A 25,271-nucleotide genomic window follows, 5' to 3' on the forward strand; every position below is an offset into this window, starting at 1 on the left:
TTAAGGTGTTTCCAACTATGAAATTCAGATTACCCTCTCTAAAGAACTCAAGACACTACTGACATAAACTTAGGCATCAAAAATGCAGGTAATGAATTGAATACAATATACTTCAAATATGCTTAGTGGAAGGAGAAAAAAACATAACTTTCACAACAAGAAAGAACATTATTGAAGCTGTTCATAGCAAGTTAATCACTTTATCTGTCCATAGCCACAGATAATAATAAAAAAATCTGCAATCTTAAATGCAACTGTAGATACTGATTTGGAAAAAAAAAGGATAACCATTGATAATTGCAATGTTATTCTTCAAGCAAAAGGTGACTGATAAATAATAAACACTGTGTTTTCATTTGGTGAACAACACCAAGTACATGAAAACAAATACCTACTTATTTTCATCCACTAACAACTTCATAAAGCTGCTAACTACATACTCTTCTAAAACCCAAACCTTCTGTCATTTTTCTGTAATTAAAAGCTATAACCTTCTTACATATAATGAAATTAAGTTAATTCCTCCAATTGAAGTGGTGAAGAGTGAAATTCTTCTAATGCCTTCTCTTCTTCAGCTTTTATGTACTTGCTAGAGACTTTTCGACTAAACCGCTAAGCTAGTTGTGAAAACGGAACAATAGATGGGCTGGTATCATGTATCGAAAGAAAGTTGCTGCATTTTAACTCTATACTTCTCCTGTATTTGTTTCTGAAACTACATGACTGTCTATATCCCACTCACCATCGGAAATGCAAATGGACTGTCCGGGAGATTGAGTCCTTGAATGCTGCATAAAAGTAAATAAAATTCAAGCTTTGAATTGTGTTAGGATAAGTGTAGCAGCAACCACACTGCATTTTTGGAAACAAATAATATCATACACTCCAAATGTGTAAACAAGCCTAAGTAACTAAGAAAGTCTCAAGTTTTCTGTCAGGAAGAATGCTGATAGATTATCGCTAAAATCGCCAAAGGAAGCTAATTTTTGCAAATCAGTAGATAACATGAAGGAATAATTGTTTACGGAGGTTTGACGAAGGTATAGAGAATATATAACAAATGCAAGATTTATAATCTATTTCTCTTAGGAAGGGGGTTGTGGTAGGGCAATAGAAATCTATGAAGAAATTGATGCATACCTGTTCTCATCAGAGGAATTGGAGTCTGTCTGCTTAGGTTTTTCATTCGGCGCATGACTGATAGATTCGGAAGGCTTTAAATGGAAGGCATCTACATAACATTTAAGGAAGATTTGTTAGTTTCTAAAGCCGAAGAATGTATTGAAACTTAATACGAAACAATGTAATACATATTATTACACACCATCTGAAGCTCTTGACCCATCCATGGAGAGGCCAAGTCGGGGAGAAGCGGATAAATTATTTTTAGCGAATTTCAGCTCTGCAAGAGCGCCTCTCCTTTGTAAGTCAAAGGCCTTCTCATACTCCACCTGCTGCCTCGCTAGAAAACTACGTCTTCCACAGCTTCTTGAAACTACAAGAATGATGTATTAGATTGCACAAAGGGTTCTCACACAGAAGGAAAGCAGGACGAAATCACAGAATATGAATATCACAAATAGTTTGAAGCAGTTACATGATTCTGGTATGAAAAAGCTACATGCTGATCTAAATTGTTAACAAGGAGAATTATAATAATATAGGTTCCACACTCGATAATAGCATACTCACTCAGGGGGGATTCCGAGTAGCGTGGTGAATAACTGACAGGGTGATCAATTCTATCCGGGAACTTCCTGCATTCAAATGGAAATGCTAACCATAACATCAAATGTTTTAGGCTTAATTAAGATTCTACACCCTTAGAAGAAAAAGTAAGAACTAGAGGAATGATGAGAAAAAAAGAAAGAAAGAAAAAACACTGTCAACAAAACACCAATCACGATTCGCGAGTATACAGTTGTTTCAAGTTTAAATCAAAAGTATAAGCTTTCATGTTGTAACTTGAACTAAGAATATTGAAACTATAAGACTAAAAACAACTTCCAACTGGAAAACAAAAATCAAAAGGAAGGAACAGACAAGGAATTCACCTTTCATCATCCTTTGGCTTATCTCGATAAGGTTTCACAAGCACCCTAGAGCCACTAACATAATGAGGATTTCCCGTTTCCAAAATTCTTTTAACGGTTTCCGGATCAACAAATGTCACAAATGCAAACATTCTTCTCTGCTGAGGTGGAATCCTTACATCATCAACACACCCAAATGTGCTACAGTGGAAAACATGTGAAAGAAAATTCTTAAAACAGAAAAAAATTAGAAGCAAAGGAACATTAGCATGGATTGTTACAACCAAAATATAAATTACTTGAAGTAGTTTGCGACATCCTCATCTGTGAAAGTGCTTTCAGCTGGAAATGTCAAATATATTTGAAGCGATGCACTAATGTTCTGACCAAAATCTCCCTTCTGCATGTATTTTGAAACATCTTCGGCCAGAATCACTGCATGCTGCCCATTTGGTCTGTAAAAAATCAACCATAAATTTGACGTCAAATTAGTATAAGAAACATCAATTCCATACACAACAATACATTGGAAGATGATTCACGAGACTTCATCACCTTTGTATCAGCTGAATACTATTTTTCAGTCGCACAAGAAGCTTCGTCAAACTATAGCCAGACTTACCATGTCTCTGGCTCTCAGTTAAGTAACCATCAAATTTCAACATCCTGTTATACTTATCCTGATACGCCGTTGGCAGCAGCGCAATTGACAATGGCCTTCCTCTTCTTGATTTCATGAGGTCAACAATTTCTGCCTCTAACTGTGCTAGTGACCTCGGCGAAAACATCTGATCCTCAGTCATAGCATCATTTCCATACATCTGAGGGAAGCTCTCGGATACAACTTGACCGTGATAGTATCTACAGCTACTTCCATGCCTACAGAAACCTTTGTTGAAATAGTGACATGTCTTAACCCGAAATCCAGACAGGCTTGAAAGCCTTCTACTAGTTTTTACACCAAAACCAGCAGCAGAAGCCTCTAAACCAAAATAATCATGAGCAATCCCTCCTGTTTCGGTATCCAAAGAGTCTATGTGATTCTCCAAACTCAACAACTCTGTCTGCCTTGTAAGTCTAGTCATAGAATCTAAGGAATTTATTGCCATAAGTTCTAGATTGGTTCTGCTCACAGAAAGTTGATCCCAAGAAGGGGAGGGAACCTGAAAGCCCGGCAGTGAAGTAGGAGTTCTTGGCGAGATTACGGAAAAGTGGCTGAAACCTTGTTGAGGGTTGAGAGGAGGTGAGATTGGAAGCATGACAGGTCTAGCAGCGAAACTTTGAAGGTACATTTTCGCCTTAAAAGCTACTTCACGGATGTAATAGTCATGGTATGAAGCCAACTTAGCCATTTCTTGCTCACAATTGTCTTGTGATAGGAAATATCCAATAATCTTTCCAGCATATTCAGGCTCAAATTTCTGAATTTTGTCCAACAAAATCCTTGTGTAGTCCCAAATACTCATAGCTCCTTATATTTTGTTCTTGTCACTGCAAAAAAATTCCAACAATATCAAATAAAACTTCTACCATTAAAACATTGGAAAAGAAGAACAAAACTAAATAAACATTGCACATTAAAACTTTGGAAAATAATAAGAAGTAGTGCTACTATCAAAATAAAAAGCCAAGTGTACCATAAAACTAACTAAACAAGAAAGGTAAAAATTCTCATGATGAAATTCAACAAAAACCAAGAAAAAACAAAATTGAGTGGTGTTCTAAATCTACCTATAAACAACCATAGCCATGAAGGAAAATTAACATATAATTATATAAAAGAAAAACACTTTCACAGTGTAACTAGATTTCCTCATTTTTCTATGCCACCACTGAAAAAGGAAGTATTTTTATTGCAGAGCAGAAATGGGTCTTACTCTTAATTTGGAAAAAAAGCAGAAAATATGGTCATAAAAGTAATAACACACGCAATTAAACAAAGGGTTACAAGAAGATGAAGCAACCAACATTTTTCAATGCTCAATGCAACAATTTTTTGTATCTATCTATAAGGATAAGAAAGAAAGAAAGAAAAAACCTTTGAAAGATTGATGAACATTCAGAATAGAATAATATAGAGAGAGTTAGAACTTAGAAGTTGGTGAGTGAGATAATTTGTTTTGAAGTGAGTGGAGGAGTTGAGTTATATATGGAACTATTTCTAAGTTGGTTTGTTTCCTTAAAAGTTGAAACCTTCATTGAAAATCCATAAAAAGCTGTTAACTCTTCACATTTTTGAGGCAAATAATGTTGCTTGATCCTCGATACAATCTTAACTGCTTCCAACTGTCTCATTTACCCGACAAACATTAACAAAAAAAACCCTTTCATTTTTTAAATAATTTTACTAATTATTATGCTAAAAGATTAATATTTATGCTATGTTTACATAGTCATGATAATGTAAAACTATTATTACTGTATAGAGTATTTTGTTAGATATAGTAATACACACGACCACAAAGATCATCTGTCTTCATCCGTATTTCATTTTTTGTCTCAAATTTATCACATTTTGATACATGCATAAAAGAAATTCTAAAAACAAAAAATTACATTGTGGTTGGCTTGGGACATAGAATAAGACACCATTCGAAACAGGTGATCCTAGTTTGTTATGCATAAACACTTTACCACCACCTAATTGAGAGTATATCTGTTACAATGTATGTACCGTTTCGTATATGGTTGGTTGAAAAAATATTTTTATGTTGAAAAATTAATAATTAATAATTTTTCTAACCAATCATATCTGATGGTATAATTTTTATGTAGATACAGTGACATAATTTGTGGTATAATAAATATCTATTCCATTTTAAATAGAGATATACTACTTGCTCTCATTATTTTTATTAATATGGTCTCCTATAAAGAAATATTATGGTCTTGATTAAAATAAATAGAGCCTAAAAATAAGTTAAAATGTTGAATTGGTTTTCTAAAGCTAAATTAAAATTAAAAATTCCACACCAAAACTAAAATTAATTGTTAGAAAGATTCAAAGTGACGTTAAATAAATTTGTAGAAGCACATGTGTTATATTCTTTTAACTTGGACTTATTCATTACTGAGGTGGAAACTTATGCGTTATATTTGTTGCAACTCAAGAGTATTGCGATTGACCCAAAAAAGATGATTTGATAAATTTTTACTTCAGTTTTATTGTTTTTCTTTTGACCAATTATAATACCTTGGTAATGACATAAAGTGTCATATATCATATTAGGTCCTTGACACTTTTGTATTAAGAATGTTCTTCTCCTAATTTTTTTTTGTTTCCCATAAATATTCTTATATTGAAAGCAATCTTATTCGAACTGAATTGACTAACCTATCACTAACTTTTATTACTCTGTTCCCCTAAAGAAACTGATCCTCAATTTTAAAAATGATTATTAAGGAAGAATTAAATAGGAGGATGGGTCCAAGTTGAATATTGTCAATTTTTTTTGTTTCCCACGTGTATCATCGTACTGGAGGCAATTCTTTCTGAGTTGGGAACATCCACAGGTATATAGAGCTAACTCTCCTAGCAGATATTTTTTCTATCCACAAGATTCGAACCTAAAACCTTGCTTAAAGGAAATCAAACATGTACCACTTAAACTATATGATAGTTGAGATTCTGAAACTGAAATAATATAAAGCTGGGACCATTGGATTGGATTGGGAGAGAAAATATAGACCTTGGAAAGAGGTGTAGCTTTTATTGTAGTGGAACGTTTCAATATGTTTGAGAGGGAATACTTACAACCACTCAATAGAACAAGTGTAATATATACATACTATTAGTATATACATTCATTTATATTAATGGTATTAATTAAATGTAAATTATGGGAAATGCATTAGCTATATAAACAAATTATATTATCGTTGTATACATTTTTCCATCATACAACATTTGTTTAGAGTGAAATATATATTAAAACTTAATAGAAATTTTTATACATATATAACATATATTATTCATTTATATTACTTATATTTAAAAGTAAATAATATAATAACAATATAAAAATATCTTACATGTATATATTTTTTATTATCATCTCATGTGTCATTTTATATGTTAAATACAAAATTGATATCTTAATACATAAAATAGTACATCAAATTTGATATCATAAGTCTCAACACACTCCTAGAGTTTTGCACAATGAAAGTGGATTTTGTGTTTGTGCTAAGATTTACACATAATCACTTTAATATTGACTTTACTTCTAGAAAATGTTAACTTACATGAACATTTATTTTGTTCCTCTTGTTCTTAACATAAAGTGGGTTAAATTTTGATGATATGAACATATTATATTAGACTCGAAATTTAAAGACTTGGCATAATTGAAAAGTAGATGAGTTTATTTTCAATAATATTAGAACTTCAATTATAAGAAAGACAACAAATGAAGTGATAATTTTTTTTATAGAAGATATCAACCTAATTTTACATCTATGTCTATTGACATAATTTAATTATATGGCTAATGCGTGGAACATGGAAGGTGGCTAATGTCCTTTCAAAACTAATACTTCAAGATATTAATAATTGATATTTCAAGGGGAATACGAGGAAATGAAAGACTTCAAAGTTATGTAATACACTTATAATATATGTTGGTGCAGGAGAAGCGATTGTTGCACAGCGTTGGAAGTATAAGAAACATCAATTCCATACACAACAATACATTGGAAGATGATTCACGAGACTTCATCACCTTTGTATCAGCTGAATACTATTTTTCAGTCGCACAAGAAGCTTCGTCAAACTATAGCCAGACTTACCATGTCTCTGGCTCTCAGTTAAGTAACCATCAAATTTCAACATCCTGTTATACTTATCCTGATACGCCGTTGGCAGCAGCGCAATTGACAATGGCCTTCCTCTTCTTGATTTCATGAGGTCAACAATTTCTGCCTCTAACTGTGCTAGTGACCTCGGCGAAAACATCTGATCCTCAGTCATAGCATCATTTCCATACATCTGAGGGAAGCTCTCGGATACAACTTGACCGTGATAGTATCTACAGCTACTTCCATGCCTACAGAAACCTTTGTTGAAATAGTGACATGTCTTAACCCGAAATCCAGACAGGCTTGAAAGCCTTCTACTAGTTTTTACACCAAAACCAGCAGCAGAAGCCTCTAAACCAAAATAATCATGAGCAATCCCTCCTGTTTCGGTATCCAAAGAGTCTATGTGATTCTCCAAACTCAACAACTCTGTCTGCCTTGTAAGTCTAGTCATAGAATCTAAGGAATTTATTGCCATAAGTTCTAGATTGGTTCTGCTCACAGAAAGTTGATCCCAAGAAGGGGAGGGAACCTGAAAGCCCGGCAGTGAAGTAGGAGTTCTTGGCGAGATTACGGAAAAGTGGCTGAAACCTTGTTGAGGGTTGAGAGGAGGTGAGATTGGAAGCATGACAGGTCTAGCAGCGAAACTTTGAAGGTACATTTTCGCCTTAAAAGCTACTTCACGGATGTAATAGTCATGGTATGAAGCCAACTTAGCCATTTCTTGCTCACAATTGTCTTGTGATAGGAAATATCCAATAATCTTTCCAGCATATTCAGGCTCAAATTTCTGAATTTTGTCCAACAAAATCCTTGTGTAGTCCCAAATACTCATAGCTCCTTATATTTTGTTCTTGTCACTGCAAAAAAATTCCAACAATATCAAATAAAACTTCTACCATTAAAACATTGGAAAAGAAGAACAAAACTAAATAAACATTGCACATTAAAACTTTGGAAAATAATAAGAAGTAGTGCTACTATCAAAATAAAAAGCCAAGTGTACCATAAAACTAACTAAACAAGAAAGGTAAAAATTCTCATGATGAAATTCAACAAAAACCAAGAAAAAACAAAATTGAGTGGTGTTCTAAATCTACCTATAAACAACCATAGCCATGAAGGAAAATTAACATATAATTATATAAAAGAAAAACACTTTCACAGTGTAACTAGATTTCCTCATTTTTCTATGCCACCACTGAAAAAGGAAGTATTTTTATTGCAGAGCAGAAATGGGTCTTACTCTTAATTTGGAAAAAAAGCAGAAAATATGGTCATAAAAGTAATAACACACGCAATTAAACAAAGGGTTACAAGAAGATGAAGCAACCAACATTTTTCAATGCTCAATGCAACAATTTTTTGTATCTATCTATAAGGATAAGAAAGAAAGAAAGAAAAAACCTTTGAAAGATTGATGAACATTCAGAATAGAATAATATAGAGAGAGTTAGAACTTAGAAGTTGGTGAGTGAGATAATTTGTTTTGAAGTGAGTGGAGGAGTTGAGTTATATATGGAACTATTTCTAAGTTGGTTTGTTTCCTTAAAAGTTGAAACCTTCATTGAAAATCCATAAAAAGCTGTTAACTCTTCACATTTTTGAGGCAAATAATGTTGCTTGATCCTCGATACAATCTTAACTGCTTCCAACTGTCTCATTTACCCGACAAACATTAACAAAAAAAACCCTTTCATTTTTTAAATAATTTTACTAATTATTATGCTAAAAGATTAATATTTATGCTATGTTTACATAGTCATGATAATGTAAAACTATTATTACTGTATAGAGTATTTTGTTAGATATAGTAATACACACGACCACAAAGATCATCTGTCTTCATCCGTATTTCATTTTTTGTCTCAAATTTATCACATTTTGATACATGCATAAAAGAAATTCTAAAAACAAAAAATTACATTGTGGTTGGCTTGGGACATAGAATAAGACACCATTCGAAACAGGTGATCCTAGTTTGTTATGCATAAACACTTTACCACCACCTAATTGAGAGTATATCTGTTACAATGTATGTACCGTTTCGTATATGGTTGGTTGAAAAAATATTTTTATGTTGAAAAATTAATAATTAATAATTTTTCTAACCAATCATATCTGATGGTATAATTTTTATGTAGATACAGTGACATAATTTGTGGTATAATAAATATCTATTCCATTTTAAATAGAGATATACTACTTGCTCTCATTATTTTTATTAATATGGTCTCCTATAAAGAAATATTATGGTCTTGATTAAAATAAATAGAGCCTAAAAATAAGTTAAAATGTTGAATTGGTTTTCTAAAGCTAAATTAAAATTAAAAATTCCACACCAAAACTAAAATTAATTGTTAGAAAGATTCAAAGTGACGTTAAATAAATTTGTAGAAGCACATGTGTTATATTCTTTTAACTTGGACTTATTCATTACTGAGGTGGAAACTTATGCGTTATATTTGTTGCAACTCAAGAGTATTGCGATTGACCCAAAAAAGATGATTTGATAAATTTTTACTTCAGTTTTATTGTTTTTCTTTTGACCAATTATAATACCTTGGTAATGACATAAAGTGTCATATATCATATTAGGTCCTTGACACTTTTGTATTAAGAATGTTCTTCTCCTAATTTTTTTTTGTTTCCCATAAATATTCTTATATTGAAAGCAATCTTATTCGAACTGAATTGACTAACCTATCACTAACTTTTATTACTCTGTTCCCCTAAAGAAACTGATCCTCAATTTTAAAAATGATTATTAAGGAAGAATTAAATAGGAGGATGGGTCCAAGTTGAATATTGTCAATTTTTTTTGTTTCCCACGTGTATCATCGTACTGGAGGCAATTCTTTCTGAGTTGGGAACATCCACAGGTATATAGAGCTAACTCTCCTAGCAGATATTTTTTCTATCCACAAGATTCGAACCTAAAACCTTGCTTAAAGGAAATCAAACATGTACCACTTAAACTATATGATAGTTGAGATTCTGAAACTGAAATAATATAAAGCTGGGACCATTGGATTGGATTGGGAGAGAAAATATAGACCTTGGAAAGAGGTGTAGCTTTTATTGTAGTGGAACGTTTCAATATGTTTGAGAGGGAATACTTACAACCACTCAATAGAACAAGTGTAATATATACATACTATTAGTATATACATTCATTTATATTAATGGTATTAATTAAATGTAAATTATGGGAAATGCATTAGCTATATAAACAAATTATATTATCGTTGTATACATTTTTCCATCATACAACATTTGTTTAGAGTGAAATATATATTAAAACTTAATAGAAATTTTTATACATATATAACATATATTATTCATTTATATTACTTATATTTAAAAGTAAATAATATAATAACAATATAAAAATATCTTACATGTATATATTTTTTATTATCATCTCATGTGTCATTTTATATGTTAAATACAAAATTGATATCTTAATACATAAAATAGTACATCAAATTTGATATCATAAGTCTCAACACACTCCTAGAGTTTTGCACAATGAAAGTGGATTTTGTGTTTGTGCTAAGATTTACACATAATCACTTTAATATTGACTTTACTTCTAGAAAATGTTAACTTACATGAACATTTATTTTGTTCCTCTTGTTCTTAACATAAAGTGGGTTAAATTTTGATGATATGAACATATTATATTAGACTCGAAATTTAAAGACTTGGCATAATTGAAAAGTAGATGAGTTTATTTTCAATAATATTAGAACTTCAATTATAAGAAAGACAACAAATGAAGTGATAATTTTTTTTATAGAAGATATCAACCTAATTTTACATCTATGTCTATTGACATAATTTAATTATATGGCTAATGCGTGGAACATGGAAGGTGGCTAATGTCCTTTCAAAACTAATACTTCAAGATATTAATAATTGATATTTCAAGGGGAATACGAGGAAATGAAAGACTTCAAAGTTATGTAATACACTTATAATATATGTTGGTGCAGGAGAAGCGATTGTTGCACAGCGTTGGACACAAACAATCAAATAATGTGCATAAAATAAATAGAAGAGAAGAAACAAGAGAATTTGGTAACGAGGTTCGGTCAATTGTGCCTACGTCCCGGGAGCGCTGAGCGGCTACCAATATATTAGTAGAGAATAAGGATTACAAACCCTAACACACTCATGGGTCAACCTGCTCATGAGGTGTTTGTATTTAGTGCATATATCTGGTGCACATTATAACAAAGGATTTGAGTCCAATATATAACACTGGTTATCTATTCTATTCCAATATTAGACAATGTAAGACTAATACAATAACATATTTCAAGCATTTACAAAAATATATTTCTAAAGTCTTTCATTTCTCATCATCTAAAACTTAACACGCAAACGAACTCAAGTGCCTTAGTCACCTTAAAAAACAAAGGGGAAAATAAATAATTGTGTACATATTTTCATCCATAAACTGAAGTTATGTCCATATAGCACATGTTAGAACTTAGGGCTTGTTTTATACATAGAAGAACTAATCAAAAGCTTATAATAGCTATAATAATTTATATGTTTAAGATAAACAAATTTTGTGGTGTGTATGCAAGGCAAAGGATAATAATGAAAGCAAGGGTAATGAATAATGATATAAGGCATAGGTGGTTTGTGAAGTAGATGAGAGAGACATTAGATGGGTTCCATTATGTTCAACACAATCTTTAGCTACCCCATTATTTATTTATATGAGAGACGTCACACATAATAAGGATTACATGTATCAAATAGTGTCTTATTTACTATCTCAAGTTAATAATATAATTAAAAGTAAAAGCAATAAAATGGAATACTCTGATTGATTTGAAAATGAGATACCGTGTGGACAAGTGATTCCCATTCGGCCACACAATGTAGCTAATTCACTAGTGGTCCTAAAACACGTGTATCCACTTCCCCATTGATGTGCATGTTATGTCTTGCCTTGTGAACATTTTGGGACAAAAATGAGTGAACACATATTCAATTTTGATATTGAACAAAATTTGTATTATATTGTATTTTAGGTTTTTTTAAGGATTTTCATTAGTTTAATTGTTTTTTCCTTTTGAGAAAAGGTTCACAGAATACTTTCATTAGTGTATTTTAGCTTTTTTTTGTATTATTAATGATATCCCCATATTTTTTGGTAAAGGACTAATCCTTTCAGAGTTTATTGTTGTCCTTCCAATAAGTATCACTGTCAGGAATCAGAATCTCGATATTAAGAATCTAATTCAATAAGACCTTACATAATTAGACCAACATTTTGTTGGTAGTGTAGTTTGGCTTTTGAATGAATATTATTAATGCCTAACAAAAATCTTATTGGGATTTCATCTAAGAATTTATCCATATTACATTATGTCAATAAAATTAAGCTAAAGATCCGAATATGAAGTAGTTAATTGGGTTGTAACTCAATACATGACCAAAAAACTTAACCTATATTTAGAATAGTCTTCATCACCGAATTTTTTATTTTTATGTGTTTCTATATTTCTATGTTTAGCAATATTGTATAAGGAAGAAACTATAATTACGTGTAGAAACAAATTAAAACCCTTGCAATAATGATATCAAATTTCAAGACCCCATGTTTTAGATATTCAAATATCTTTGACTTATATAGGTGGCAGAATTTTGACAAAAAAATATTGAGGAAACCAGGCAATCAAGAATAGAGTAAGGTAATAAAGAAATTAATATTTGAGTTTTTTTTTTTACTTATTCACTTATGTATAGTCGTAACTTGTAACCAAGCCTTAGTTCAAATATGTGGAGTCAGGTTACTTATTAACTTGTATGAAAATAAAACATTCATTTTATTATAATGCAGAATTTTCTTACCAAATATGTAATATATATCAAAATATGGAAAATAATAAAAAAGAAGACATGTTAGTATGAAAAAAATGAAAACAGTAAATCCTAACTATTCGAGTAGTTTGCTGGTAAAAATTAATAAGTATAAAAGGCATTTTACTTAGGATTTTATATACCTTAATAGTATATATATATATAGGGTATATCAATCAGCAAAATCTTTGGGGGATTCACGCCGGTAATATACATTTTTGCTTAATGTACATCAATCTACACTATTAAATCTAAAGTGCAATTTGCAAACTAGTGCAATTTTGTGAATTTAAAAATACACACAAAAATGGGCTAGCTTAGTCTCTTTAATAAGTAAATTATATATATGATATGCAGTTAAATTAGTTTTCATAAATAAATAAAATAAAAAAAGCCGTGTGATTATTTTAAAAAATCGATTTAAAATAATAATAATAAACTAATCGATTTTTTATTATTATGGATTTTGAGATGTGAACACAGATTAGTATATATTAGTCCAGTAGAACAAAAAAGGTTTGACTTTTGGATAATTGGTTTGTAAGTTATGGCAAGTGGTGAGTAAGTCTGCATGTCTGTTATAGCATCATCTATTGTCAAAAGGTGAACTAAGCAATTAATTTATTAATAACAAAATAGGCAATGGCTAATATATTATTATATGGAAAAATATATGCATTCATAGCATTAGAATTTTAAATATTGTTAATCCGTTGTTCATTATTTATTTTTAATTATTATTGACTCTTAAAAAAGTAATCAAATATATCATGAATAATATAATGACTATGTAATAATGAATGACTACATGGTTTTCTCTATAACAATATGTATACGACTTTTTTCCGTAATCAACCTGCAATACTATGATGCTAATATATTATTTATTTTTTAATGAATGTTTGGTGTTCTAGAAGCTAGGCCAGGATAGGGCTTACTACTCAGAGATACTTATATACATTATATGCTAACCAAATTAATACTCATATACTTTATAAAATAAGTATATTATATATACATTGTTATTGTAATTTTTTATATATATATAGGTACTATACTATTTATTATTCGTTTATATGAGATAATAATGATTATAAATATATGGTAGCTAGATGATATACTAACGATATAAAAAACTCTTATAATATAAGTGATTTTTTTATGTTATTATATATAAGTCAAACCTTTATTAATTGGACTTTGGACCAGTCTATATGGGTAAAAAAAGATTATTGATGTAACATTAGTACATTACTCATATTTTTGGGTATACAACGTATGACCTAAATTACACAGTTTCGTACTTACATGCACGTGATTAAGAGTTGACTAATAATATTTGACTTTTAACATGAGTAGTTGACTAATAATATTTGACTTTTAACATGAGTAGTTGACTTAGTTAAATTCATAATGCTTTAAGTCGAACGTATTGAATCCATAAAAAGTGGATCGCCAACTTATTTTTTCACAAATTAAAAACATTAACACAATTATTCTTACGCGTTTGTATTCCTCAAGCTATAAATTGATAAACTCAACTAAAAGTGACAAACAAATACAATAAGAACAATCTTGGCTTATATAAGTTGGTATCTTTGAAGGAGATTATGAAGGTATAAGCAAATTCATATAATTGAATTTCACTTTTCTACCTTCTATTTTTTTTCTTTCTCAAGAAAGCTACTTAACTTGAATTTCCTACAATTTCAAAACAATTCTATATTTTGATAAATATATATAGTTCATTTGATATACATGTGTATATAGTTAATTATGAAATGTTTGATGGTGCAGCAAAAGATCGTGATTGAGGTGCCACTCCATTGTGCTAAGTGCAAGAAAAAGATCTTGAAAATATGTACTACAGCAAAAGGTGACTAATTTTTTTCTTGATTTCTCACATGTATCATTACACTGAAGACAATTTGCTCAAAAAGTTGACTTTTGATAGAGTTGAGGGACATAAAATTTGAGCATGATTTTGGTAAAAACTAGTTGTTGAGCCATATATATGGATTATATTGTGATATGTTTTTTGAAATGGTGTTTGTAATGTGAATATAGGTTTTATGTCACTTACTACTCATAGGGGAGAGGAAGATAGAGTGGAGATTATAGGAGAAGGAGTTGATGCAGCAAGGATCACTCAACGTTTGAGAGAGAAGGTCAACAAATATGCTAAGCTAGTTCGTGTTACCAAGGTTGAAGAGGGTCATTAATTAACAAAATAAAACCTATATATTAATTTCCTAAGGATCCAATATATATGTGTATGTGTATTACTCTTTATTCTTATATAGTTTAGAGGGGTCATTTTAATTTGTTAATATTGTCCTAAGTTGGTAAATAAACTAGTGTCACTTGTTTGTATCATGGTTGATTATATTTGTAGCAAATTTATACATGTCATAATAAGTATTTTAACACCTTGAGAAATCGTGGAATGAAGAACACCTGTCACAAAATGAGTGTGTCTTTATGTTTCTAATCAATGAGTTTTCCTCAAATAATACAGATATGTTATTTAATATTTTTAGAAATTTTCTTGGTAAAAGACAAAGTGAAAAAGTATTGGTAAAAAATTATGAGGAAAAAACAGACCGTAACTTCAACCATCCTAAGTAACCTCACAAACATGTTTTTATAAGTAGTGGTTTTCATATGCTGCTTTTGATCACCATTCATTTGATGCGTGCTATTTTATTATATATGGTTCTTTCTGGGTTGTGAGATTTTCCTCAGTTTTCTAGTTTGAAAGTGTGTTTCTTGTATTATTAAATAATGAGAATGTGCAACATGCATGTTGGTGTTGAAAACAAACAGAAAACGACAAAGCAAGAGAGGTTTAAGGTGAGGGAGGTGAACAATAATTAAATTATACAAACACTTAGCATTCTAACTTTTTCTTTTAGTATTATTAAAGGTGATTGTCTCTCCAATAAGTGTCATTATCAGAAATTGAATATTCGACTTTAAAGATTTAGTGAGACTTTACATCATTATACTAACACTTTATTGATGGTTGAAGATGATAAATATTAATGAAAAAATGTATATTGGTTGATTGCTTATAAAGTAGATGTAGAAGCCAGAAATGACACATTAATTGGTGGCTGTACACGTGCTTTTCTTTGATTTTTGCACCATACTTCATCCATTATCTACAAATGCAAGTCTTTTTAATATTTTACGATTATATTCCGGTCACTAAAATTTATTATAAAATAGACAAAATATAATGTTAAAATAATAGTAATTAATTATAAATATAGAAAATAATTAATTAAAATATGTACGCGAGTACCTATGTGACGGGTATTATGATACGCATCCTTACCATAAGTTATTTTTGCGGATACCCGTTGTAAATATTTTGACGGGCATCCATAGGTCGGGTCATACCTTCATGGAGGGTCATACCTTGGACATCATCATCACATCCAAATGTTACAATACTTATGAGCTACCAGCTTGTTAGAAGTAAAACACCTCTATTTGTGTTTGAAAGGTTCTAAATGTTTTTTCATCATTCTCTGTTAATTTTTCTACATGTATTTCAATCTCTTCATCTTACACGGTGTAGCAAAAAATGGCACAAAAGCATGCCAAATAAATAGAAATGAAGAAGAAAAAGAAAAACCGAAAGAAATGAGCTTAATCCGTGTTGCAATTTTCTAAATCATCTACATATTCATTACACATGTCATCCCGTGTTCTCTTTGCGAATGCATTTCCGTCGTACTCTGCTGCATCATCCTCATCGCTGCTACATTTTCTTTTCGTGATTTTCGGGAACACGCGAGTCACTTCTTTAGAATGTGCCATTTCATCATCACCATTTATCCTTTCAAACCGAACAGCGCGAACCTTTCTGGCATTTCCTGCTAGTATCTGCACCAAGGGCAATAACAGCAAAAAAAGGTCTGCACTCAGTTCATTACTTCAAATAGATTGGCATAGCTAGAGTTGATTTCAAATAGACTGTATGGCTCACACATGCTAAAAGATTGTTGATCCATATCCACATTAACTATAATCATACATCAACACACATGTTTGTTGAACAACCTTCTTGTGGAAAATCAGTTCGGCACGTTTAGCATAGCTCGAGGTTTAGTAAGTTAATCATATTATTAAAAGGGTATATGCATATATACTGCAATCATTTTGTTAAGCAATCATTACACTTTCTAATATCAGGTATGCCATTCAGTCTATTTTCTCCAACTTCAGATAAATATAAGCTAGAGTCAATAAAGGAGCGTTCGATATACATCTCAAAACGAAATAGATCAGAATATATGGGTTTTGTTCTATGTTTGGTTTATTCTTCTGTTGATCCCAGAAGTGACTATTTTTAAATGGCTCAAATTGGTTACCTCAACTTTGAAAATGTGGTTCTTCTCCTTCTGATCCTGGTGGACAGCATTGGACTCATCATCTTCCTCTTCCTCTTCCCTTTCGAGAACCACTTTGATGCACTCTCCTGTCCTTGGGATGTATCCAAATGCTTCACATACAAAGCCTGATACCGTCTCATATTGGTGACCCTGAAATAGTTGAAATAAACTACATATTTAGAGGCATCGAGTTCTAGAACTTATTTAGCAATATGAGTTGTAGGCTTAGTTAATTTGAACATGAGATCATTGTCTTAACCCCAAGAATCATAACGGAAAATTTGACTGGACGTTGCAATATACGAAATTGCATTAACTCTAGGCAACTAAAAAAAGATCTGCAGAACCATGATTACAAGCACTCTCATCGGAAGACCAATATATAAGCTGAATGTATAAAAAAAAGGAGTGGACCTCTGGCATTTTGATGTTCAAATCTTCAGAGAGCTGATCAATAGATGTGTTTGCATCGACGTCAAATACACCGTGAGCTCGCATTACAATGTAGCCAGTTTTTTTCTGTATCTCCTCCTATAGAGTAGCCATGTAAGGAAAGTTCTTGAATGAAAAATCAGCTTAAATCACTATAGCAGCAAGTAGTTGTAGCCATCAACAATCATAAGCAGCTCTATACATAACCCAAACAAGTAAGATATTTTTCTATTCAGAAATACATAATTGGCCGGCGATAACCAAACCGAAATTGCAATCATGGCCTACAACCGTTAGAGACAAGGAATTGAACAGTTTAACAATCAAATATTAGAGCATGTGTGTTAAATTTATAGTAATGATGACCATTATAGCTATTAAACAAAGCGCGCAGAGTAAAAAGATTTATTTTTTGGGTGAAACAGTGTAAAACGGAAATCAATATATGCGAAGAAAGTAAAGACTGAGTAAAGCATTTACATGGAGCTATACCTTTGAGTCATTCTCATCAAAGATTTCACCAACAATTTCCTCAACAACATCCTCAAGAGTTACAATCTGTCATACAACAATAAAAATGAGACATCTTAGATTAAATTAACATCAAAAAGTAAAAAATGTTAGAACTTATAGACAAACCACATGGAATGGATTGCACAAGACTTGGAGAGTTTAGTTACAAATTACAATCTATTGAACACTGTGTAACACACATAGAAAACTATATACAATAATCTAAGCTCCTATCTTGTTTACACATGATCATTTATGAACATTCTTGTCATAGTTCATGATGGTGGCCGGGTTTTATCTCAATGCAGATTCTATTAGATTTTTCAAGCTAATACAAAAAATGAGGTTGGTATATAATTGCAAAAGAAATCGAAAGAAACAAACACCCACAATGATAGCATGTTTCTAATTGTTATCATTCATATACTTCTTTTGGGTCTATGATACTTAATTAGCACAGTACATCTTCAATGAATCATAAAGTTGGTGTGTGTGTGTGTATACTTGTCGAATAAACAAATCTCAGATGATTGGATTATGATATGCACATACTCCCACAGTTCCACCATACTCATTAAGAACAACAGCCATGTGAACCTTCCTGATTCTAAACTCTCTAAGAAGATTCCAAACAGACATTGAATCTGCAAAAGCATTAATAATAAAGTATTCATTAAACAATCTGCATGGCGTTAAAGATAATGATGTGTTCGTATCTCAAACAATTTGACCACTTTACAATTCAATTTCAACATAAGGAGAAAAAACTATTATCATTAAATTTAGCAGGCAAGACATGATGGGCCACCTGTAGTTTAATTCTTTGTCAATACATTGGCGAATATTTGATTATACAATACAAGTACCCGACAAAAAGCCAGATACTTGACCACTCCCCTTCCAATTGGTATGTATGTAATATAAATGGATATAATGGGTGTTGGGAAGTAAGTCCGTCATTGACTGTCTCGTTCTCTTAGGCATGGTTTAAATACCTGTTGGACTACTCTTCTCATAGTAAACTGGTTTCGAGATGAAACCTTAATAAACTCACCGTGTCCCTGTTCTAACAATACAACAATAGCCGCATAAAGAAAAACACAAACGTAGATGAATTCAAGATAGAAATAAGTTACCCGGTACAAAATATGCAGGCTTGTGAGCCATATCTCCAACAGTAGTACTTTCTAGCAACTCACCCTTCAAAATCAAACAGATTAAAATTCTGCAAACTATGAGATTGTGGGATACAATGAATAGGTTTAAACACTTATAAGTTATAACACATAATATATAATAAATGGTAAAGTCGTCCAACCTTCTGTGCATAATCTAGCAGTTCCATTGCATATGCTATGCCCATTATGTTATCGACACGTTGCTCAAAAACAGGTACCCTAGGAAACATGAAGTGATCCAGTAAGAGCATTGGAGGAAAAAGTCACCATGGAGATGAAGCCGGAGAATCTTTAAATACCTTGAGTATTGATGTGTGACCCACAAGTCATGAAAATCTAAAAGGCTTAAACTTGCATCAATAGCAACAACATCAACAAGTGGTGTCATAACCTCTCTCACATGTGTGTCTTTTATCTCCAACACATTTTCAATCATATCCTGTATTATATATATAACCAAGATTCAAGGCACTTGTTAGAGATCATATCCTGTATTATATATGAAGTGATCAGCATTAAAAAATTTACATCATCAACATAAAATAAAAGGCATATATATATATATGTTCCCACATACAAAATTGATAATTTGTGCATGTTTCTCAGGTGGAGTTTAAGTTCCCATTTTTTATTTTAAATAAAACACTTCAAGATAAACAATTTTTGTAATGTTACAAATTGATAAAGTTCTATTTCCTATGGACAAGAGTAGAGGCTGAAAAGTTTGAGGACAAGTGGATAATAAACCCGATATCCAATACCTGTTCTTCCTCCTCTATGGCCCCACTTAATTCTGCAGACCTTAACATCAATTTTAGCTCATCTTCAGTTACATAAGGTTCGCTGGCAAAATAAAAAATGACTTCAAGATTTAAGTTTTAAGAAATCAATGAGAATGTCTAAAATATAAGTGCTTCAACAAATGCATGCCATTTTCCATATGAACATTATCAAAATATTTATCCACACTTTAAGTACATGAACAGTATAATTTACATACGAAGTTGGCAAAACAAGTTTGCTCTTTCAAACCAGAAGTACATAAGTAAAAAACAATTACTACTTACGCCATATGATTTAATAAGATTATAAACACAAACTCTTACCAACCTTACTACATATAAATCCTTCTCATGATTAAATATAAAAATAACCTCATTTCACCATTAGTTCCCCTTGTCTACGTAAAAACTCAACCTTAGCAAACAAAGTTATCATGGAGCAAGGGTTCAAAAAAATGACCCATCCTTCAGATTAAGGGAATAAGATTTTGCAAAACAGATTATAATTAGACCTCACAGGAAATTCATAAAGAAGCAAAAACAATAGATACAATATGATGAAAGAAGATTAATCTCTGGATATGTTTTCGGCAAACCTTATTCCTTTTAAGCGAAGCAATTTAAGCATGCCCATTGAAAGATAAGTAACAACTCTTCCAACAGGATACAACACCACGGAAAGCCATGCCACTGGCCTGACCTAGAGGCATTAAAATCAATATTTGTTATAAAGAAACTGAAGAAATATCACGTCAATACAAATTATATTTGAAAAACAAACACAAATGCTTAATCAGCATAGTTTCTGTTCCCAACAGTTATAAACTAAAAGGCAAAAAGTGCACAGCTTACCACAAACCGAGCTACCTCTGTGGCATTATGAACTGCTATACTTTTTGGAGTGATTTCAGTGAGAAGTAAAATGGCAACCTTTTTTATTACAAAGAGAAGAGAGATATCAGACACTGTGAGGAAAACGTTTCCATTAATACACCACACATAAAGCTTGCAAGCTTTACATGTCAAATGCTTGTCAGATCTATACACAAACTGTTTAAGCATGCTTTGATATTCCGGAAATAGTAGCTTTGTCAAACATTCAAGCAAGAAAATCAAAACATACAGTCATCACTCCTGTAGCAGCACTAACACCAGCTTCGCCAAATATTGCAGTTGCAGCTTCTGTGACCAAAGCAGTTGCCCCAATATTGACCACACTGAGCACAACAGGATAGCCTAACATAAGAAACTACAATTAAGTTGAAAACACAATATTTTCAATACTAAGATCAGAAAAAGGGGAATACGTTGTGCCAATAAGTATAGTTGTAAGGAATCGGGTAACATCACTTCGGAGTAGTCTGAAGACACCATTTTCAGATTCCTTTTCAGCCAACTCACGAACCTTACACATTGTCATCAACAGTGATTAGATTCAAAGTTCACACTATAAGTAGCTAAATTGTTCATAAGGAATCACAATTCTGATGTACAAAAGAATGCACACATATCAAGGAACTAAACATTTATTAAAGGAAATGCAAATATAGCAATTGATATTTAGAGGGTGAGCCTCAACGTAATGGTAAGATTGTTGCTTAGTGACCAAGAGGTCAAAGGTTCAAATCCTATAAACATCTTCTACATTCGCAAGGGTAAGACTATGTACATCTACTCTAGAGTTACCCTACTATGTGGAAGCCTCGTGCACCAGGACACCCTTTATAACATTTAATTTCTTTACTAACATATGGGTCGAATATGAAATTACTAGTTTAAGTCAGTTAAGTGGCACTATTTTTGTCATTCATAAACTATTTTTAGTCATTCATTCAAATTATGGGTTCTGTTAGATTTTAACCAGCATTTAGCTCCAATGTCCATCCAAGTCACTAATGTTCCTGCCACCTCACAAGTCCCAACCTTACCTAAAGCAAGACTTTGGTCATTGCTACAAACATATGTAGAGAAAGCCATGTATGTCTGAAATTGTGCTCTTATATCAAATCTTCTAAACAAGTAGCTCAAAAATTTCAGAAGCTAGTACCACATAAATGAATCAAAGAAATCTCAGTGTCGCAAACAAATGGACAGCATATGAGTTTTAGGTAAGAATGAAACAACAATTGAACATAAATATATTTATCATTGTCAACAATGTAACCACATGATCAGGAATAATGAGCCCGTTTCTGTAGAAGTTCACCTCTAAAATCCAACCCAACCCTGGCAACATTCCTGTGATCAACTAGACTACATTTTGCAGGTCTATACTAGATAATGCATATCAGAGGGAATTCCTGTTTTCTAGCCATAATCCTTGTTCCGATATAGGATTACATTGTGAGACATTGTGTAATGATTGCTTACACTGCCAACCAATCATGTATTGCCAGTTTGCCACATCTTCAAGAATATTTTACTTTTAAAGAAACTAAGCTACCTTTAAAGTCACACTCACACATGATAGTGATGCATGACTAGTTGATAGTGTGAAAAACTTCAGACTAAAGATGCATCAAAATTACACTCATTAATATAACAACTACGAGTTATAACGAAGTACTATCATTCTTCAAAGGAGGAAAAGCATGACACCTTCCAAGGCGAAAGTGTAGTAATTGAAGTCTCGGCCATGGAGAAAAAAGCTGAAAGACTCAAAAGCAGTGCCAGCACTAAACCATGCTCCTTGAACATACGAAGAACCGGCAACACTTTAGGCCAAGTGCTCTTAAGCAAAAGTATGCTCTGATCAATAACCCTATATCCAGCATTTGCAACATCTTCAACAGCAAGAGCTCGCCAACATCCAAAAACGAATACCCCGCAAACAATTGCAGCCAAAATGATTCCCCTGTTCAGCAATTGCTGTATAAAGTTCAAATTCACTTTGGAAACAGAATTTGTTCCATTCAAAGAATCACCAATACTGCTAGTGCTGCTAGTACCTAAACACCTCAACAAGCGAGTTCCACAAAATACATTGGTATTGTTATAACTAGAAAGGATAAAGCTTTTGGAGAGTGAGGGAAATGGGTATGCATTGTTTGTATCTAATGCAACTTTGATTGGGATTATTCTCTTTGGATGTGAAATGTAAGGTAACCTATAACCTGTTAGGAGAAGTTGGTGACCGAATACCCATGATTCAAGTGCCATATCCAAGTAAATATCATAACAATATAACAACACCCAACAAGTCAAAATCAAATTTTGATGAAAAAATAAATAAAGATTGTATTTTTCTTCTTCTGCTTAGTGTGTATAACAATGAAAAATGTAATGGTTTTGGTGTGTTGGCATAAAAAAATGGAAGAGGGAGAAGGAGAATTGGAATGAAGAGTGAAGTTAGGGATTGAGAGAAAGGAGAAAGAGAGTGGGCGGCGCGTGTATCGGAAGCTGAAACTTGCTTTGGTGTGTACGGCGCACCAACCAATGGGGACGAGAGGGGGAGTGTTCTTTGTATTTTTCCTATATTTTTTTATAGATTTTTCATTATTTTTATTTCCCCAAAATTATATATAATATAGCTCTAATTTTTCGACTTTACTAAATAAGGAAAGACATAAAATAGTCCCTACAAATTTCAATATTGTCAAATTAGTAATTTTACGGTTAAATTAATTTCTATCAACTGTTATAAAACATGCTAAAATGACTAATTTAACTCACATTTGAAAAGACTTTTTTTAAGGACTAAACTGGTAAGATAAAAAAATATAAGGGATTAAAATAAATATTTACTCATGTATATAATATATATCTGGTGTAATTTATATATATCATTTATTTATTATCTACATAATCTATCATTCATTTGACTATTTTCCCATTAAAAATTAAATCAATGTTAATTAAATATTAATTATGAATAATTATATATGAATAGTAAATTAATCATAACATAAATGTTAATTAAAGTTCATGCTTAAAATTGTCTTCTAAAACTAAAATGAGAAGAAAAAGGTAGCACTTAAATTTTGATGTATTTATCCTAGTAAATTGATTCATTTTGTTTTGTTGAATTTCTGAATATGGGATCTAAGGCTCAAACAATAGAAAGAACAGTCCATCATATGAGCATGGGTCAAGTTGGATTTGTGACCCTAAATAATGATTCAATTATTTTTTTGAATTTGGAATCTATTCTAGACTTGAAGCTAACTGAACATAAATGTTGACAGAGAGAGTCTTTAAACCCGGATCCAGCCTTAGAGTCAATTAAATATAATACATCTTTATTTTAGATAAAATATTCTCAATATTATACATTATTATGTACATAAAAAATGATATATTTATAGATATCATCAATCGTATACATATGATGAAAAAGTTACACAATCAACAATATTTTCGGCCAAAGAGTTGTATAACATGGAACGGGTCCAAACGGGTCATACTTATCCTCTACACAACTCTAAATATTGAATGATTTTTAAACTCTAAGCCTAAAATCGATAATATCCGATCCTATTCAGACCTGATCATAAGTCGGATGAGCTGATAAAGTCGGGTCCTATTTACCCCTACCTCTCATACCTCAACTCTTTAATACAATCATATCCTTTGACCAATTCTCCACCACTTCCCTCAATAAATAAATTGTTATAACACTCTTATGCCTTTTTCCATTTTTTATACAAATCTTCTCTATTCCTCCCTTCTTCACCTTTATCCTTGTCCATTCTCTCCACCTCACTTGCAATGAAGCAATCTCAGCTTTGAGCCTTTCATCCCTTGCTCCTCGAGAGAAAATGTGAAGAGTTGAGGAATGCTCATTGCATGTAATTTTGCATTGTTGGTGGTGAAACCCAAGATGGGTGGCAACCCAGGTTCTGGTTTGGGTTGTAAATCCATTATAAGATATGAAAGGTGCAAACTTTGAAAGAATAGAGAGAATGTGAAAGTGGGTTTAGTAAAAATGACGAAATTGACCTTACACATTGAATGAAAATTGAACAAGTTAATATGAATCAATTGATGGCACTCATGACCATCTTCATCCCTAAGAATTGTTTTTTACCTTAAATGTCCACTTACTATAATGATGGGAGAGTTTGAAATGATTTGGTATTCTAAACTGAACTAATATATAAATGTCTTAATCAATTCCACTCCCATTATTCTATAGTACATATTGTAACTGCTATACTCTATTATTATTACTATTCTATACTCCTTATAACCTTTGCTTTGTACTTTGAGGAATAACTTCAACTTTAACAACTGCTTGTACTTCTTAATACT

The 25,271-nt window shown here is 31.8% G+C and overlaps 4 protein-coding genes across 8 annotated transcripts; 1 reads left to right on the top strand and 3 right to left on the bottom strand.

Annotated features, from left to right (window-relative positions):
• On the bottom strand, window positions 325–4,325 carry LOC109342110 (zinc finger CCCH domain-containing protein 18-like). Of its 3 annotated transcripts, XM_019580127.1 has the most exons (7): window positions 2,589–3,662; window positions 2,333–2,488; window positions 2,055–2,234; window positions 1,693–1,757; window positions 1,325–1,495; window positions 1,141–1,231; window positions 325–788 (listed from the first exon to the last, which is right to left on the bottom strand). In XM_019580127.1, exons 1-7 carry the CDS (start codon window positions 3,497–3,499, stop codon window positions 728–730), a joined length of 1,635 nt encoding a protein of 544 aa, XP_019435672.1. In that variant the 5' UTR covers window positions 3,500–3,662; the 3' UTR covers window positions 325–727. The 3 variants fall into 3 exon arrangements, with proteins under 3 accessions (XP_019435672.1, XP_019435671.1, XP_019435670.1); XM_019580126.1 differs by lacking the exons at window positions 325–788; window positions 1,141–1,231 and adding an exon at window positions 4,227–4,325 and having other exon boundaries at window positions 1,396–1,757; window positions 2,589–3,524; XM_019580125.1 differs by lacking the exons at window positions 325–788; window positions 1,141–1,231 and adding an exon at window positions 4,072–4,152 and having other exon boundaries at window positions 1,396–1,757; window positions 2,589–3,524.
• LOC109342111 (zinc finger CCCH domain-containing protein 18-like) lies at window positions 6,721–8,492 on the bottom strand. 3 transcript variants are annotated; one of them, XM_019580130.1, is made up of 2 exons: window positions 8,393–8,492; window positions 6,721–7,690 (listed from the first exon to the last, which is right to left on the bottom strand). In XM_019580130.1, exon 2 carries the CDS (start codon window positions 7,663–7,665, stop codon window positions 6,751–6,753), a length of 915 nt encoding a protein of 304 aa, XP_019435675.1. In that variant the 5' UTR covers window positions 7,666–7,690; window positions 8,393–8,492; the 3' UTR covers window positions 6,721–6,750. The 3 variants fall into 3 exon arrangements, with proteins under 3 accessions (XP_019435675.1, XP_019435673.1, XP_019435674.1); XM_019580128.1 differs by lacking the exon at window positions 8,393–8,492 and adding an exon at window positions 8,238–8,317; XM_019580129.1 differs by lacking the exon at window positions 8,393–8,492 and adding an exon at window positions 8,248–8,309 and having other exon boundaries at window positions 6,721–7,691.
• On the top strand, window positions 14,218–14,935 carry LOC109329319 (heavy metal-associated isoprenylated plant protein 47-like). Its single transcript, XM_019562995.1, has 3 exons — window positions 14,218–14,329; window positions 14,511–14,589; window positions 14,781–14,935. Exons 1-3 carry the CDS (start codon window positions 14,324–14,326, stop codon window positions 14,933–14,935), a joined length of 240 nt encoding a protein of 79 aa, XP_019418540.1. The 5' UTR covers window positions 14,218–14,323.
• LOC109342112 (putative DUF21 domain-containing protein At3g13070, chloroplastic) lies at window positions 16,226–23,463 on the bottom strand. The gene is made up of 14 exons (XM_019580131.1): window positions 22,620–23,463; window positions 21,329–21,426; window positions 21,145–21,238; window positions 20,874–20,951; window positions 20,618–20,721; window positions 20,001–20,082; window positions 19,539–19,678; window positions 19,380–19,458; window positions 19,198–19,261; window positions 18,614–18,705; window positions 18,041–18,106; window positions 17,531–17,647; window positions 17,096–17,266; window positions 16,226–16,607 (listed from the first exon to the last, which is right to left on the bottom strand). The coding sequence occupies exons 1-14, from the start codon at window positions 23,178–23,180 to the stop codon at window positions 16,371–16,373; spliced, it is 1,983 nt and encodes a 660-aa protein (XP_019435676.1). The 5' UTR covers window positions 23,181–23,463; the 3' UTR covers window positions 16,226–16,370.

The sequence above is a fragment of the Lupinus angustifolius genome, chromosome LG02, assembly GCF_001865875.1.
Source record: "Lupinus angustifolius cultivar Tanjil chromosome LG02, LupAngTanjil_v1.0, whole genome shotgun sequence".
In the NCBI taxonomy this organism is placed as follows: Eukaryota; Viridiplantae; Streptophyta; class Magnoliopsida; order Fabales; family Fabaceae; genus Lupinus; species Lupinus angustifolius.